Source organism: Poecilia reticulata, linkage group LG11 (genome assembly GCF_000633615.1).
Source record: "Poecilia reticulata strain Guanapo linkage group LG11, Guppy_female_1.0+MT, whole genome shotgun sequence".
Taxonomy (NCBI): Eukaryota; Metazoa; Chordata; class Actinopteri; order Cyprinodontiformes; family Poeciliidae; genus Poecilia; species Poecilia reticulata.
In genome coordinates this window covers 28,406,295-28,407,211 of record NC_024341.1, presented here as the reverse complement: position 1 = coordinate 28,407,211, position 917 = coordinate 28,406,295, and the positions used below count along the sequence as shown (strand labels likewise).

Below are 917 nucleotides of genomic sequence, written 5' to 3'. Positions count from 1 at the left end.
CAGAACCGGAACCGGAACCTAAACTGGAACCTGAACCAGAACCAGAACCTGAACCTGAACCAGAACCAGAACCAGAAACAGAACCGGAACCTGAAACAGAACCGGAAACAGAACCGGAACCTGAAACAGAACCAGAACCAGAACCGGAATGATCCTTCTCCAAGTTCTTGGTGTTGAAGAGTCGGTGGGTCGATTCCTTCTCTTCATGCCAAAGTGCAGCTGGTCCATTCTGACATGCTGCCTTCAGGAACCGGCCGACAAACGGCCTCTGCCTACGCTTCGCCCTAAAAAGGACGTTCCCTTTAACCTTTAACCTTTAACCCTAGCTTGGAGGGCGTTTCCTAACATGTCGTTTCCTTTAGCTTTAGCTTTAGCTTTAGCTTTAGCTTAGCAACCAGCTAAAAGAGATGGAAGGAAAACACACAGTTATTTATTCTCAACACATTCTAGACCAGACCAGAAGAACTGAACAAGACCGGACCGGACCGGACCGGACCGGGCTTGGATCATGTGGTTCAGAGGAAACCATAACTAAAAATTAGAACTTTACAGAACTTTTATTTTGAAAGAGCTGCATGGATTCTACGCTCAGAAGAAGTTTGGACTCGTCCGTCTGTCGTCGCTAAGCAACTTTCAGATGTTTCAATGTTTCATTTCTGATTGAAATATTTTAACTGTGACCCCCCGACCTCTGACCTCTTCCTTGTCTCTGCAGGAGCTGGTGCACCAGGACAGATTCTTCCATGAGAACTGCTTCAGGTGCTGCAGCTGCAACCGCTCTCTGGCGGCCGAGCCGTTCACCCAGCAGGGCGGCGCTCTGCTCTGCAGCTCCTGCTACTGCAGCCGCTTCTCCTCCCGATGTGCCGCCTGCAGCCAGAGCGTTCAGCCAGGTGGGGGCGGGGCTTCAGCCAGGTGGG

The 917-nt window shown here is 50.8% G+C and overlaps 1 protein-coding gene across 2 annotated transcripts in view; it reads left to right on the top strand.

Annotated features, from left to right (window-relative positions):
- The window catches only part of LOC103473075 (four and a half LIM domains protein 3-like), an 8,506-nt gene that overhangs the window by 4,494 nt on the left and 3,095 nt on the right, over positions 1-917 (top strand). For both annotated transcript variants that reach the window (XM_017307293.1, XM_008423014.2), the window contains exon 3: positions 716-890. In XM_017307293.1, the coding sequence (XP_017162782.1) occupies positions 716-890 (175 nt within the window). The remainder of the gene's footprint in view (positions 1-715; positions 891-917) is intronic.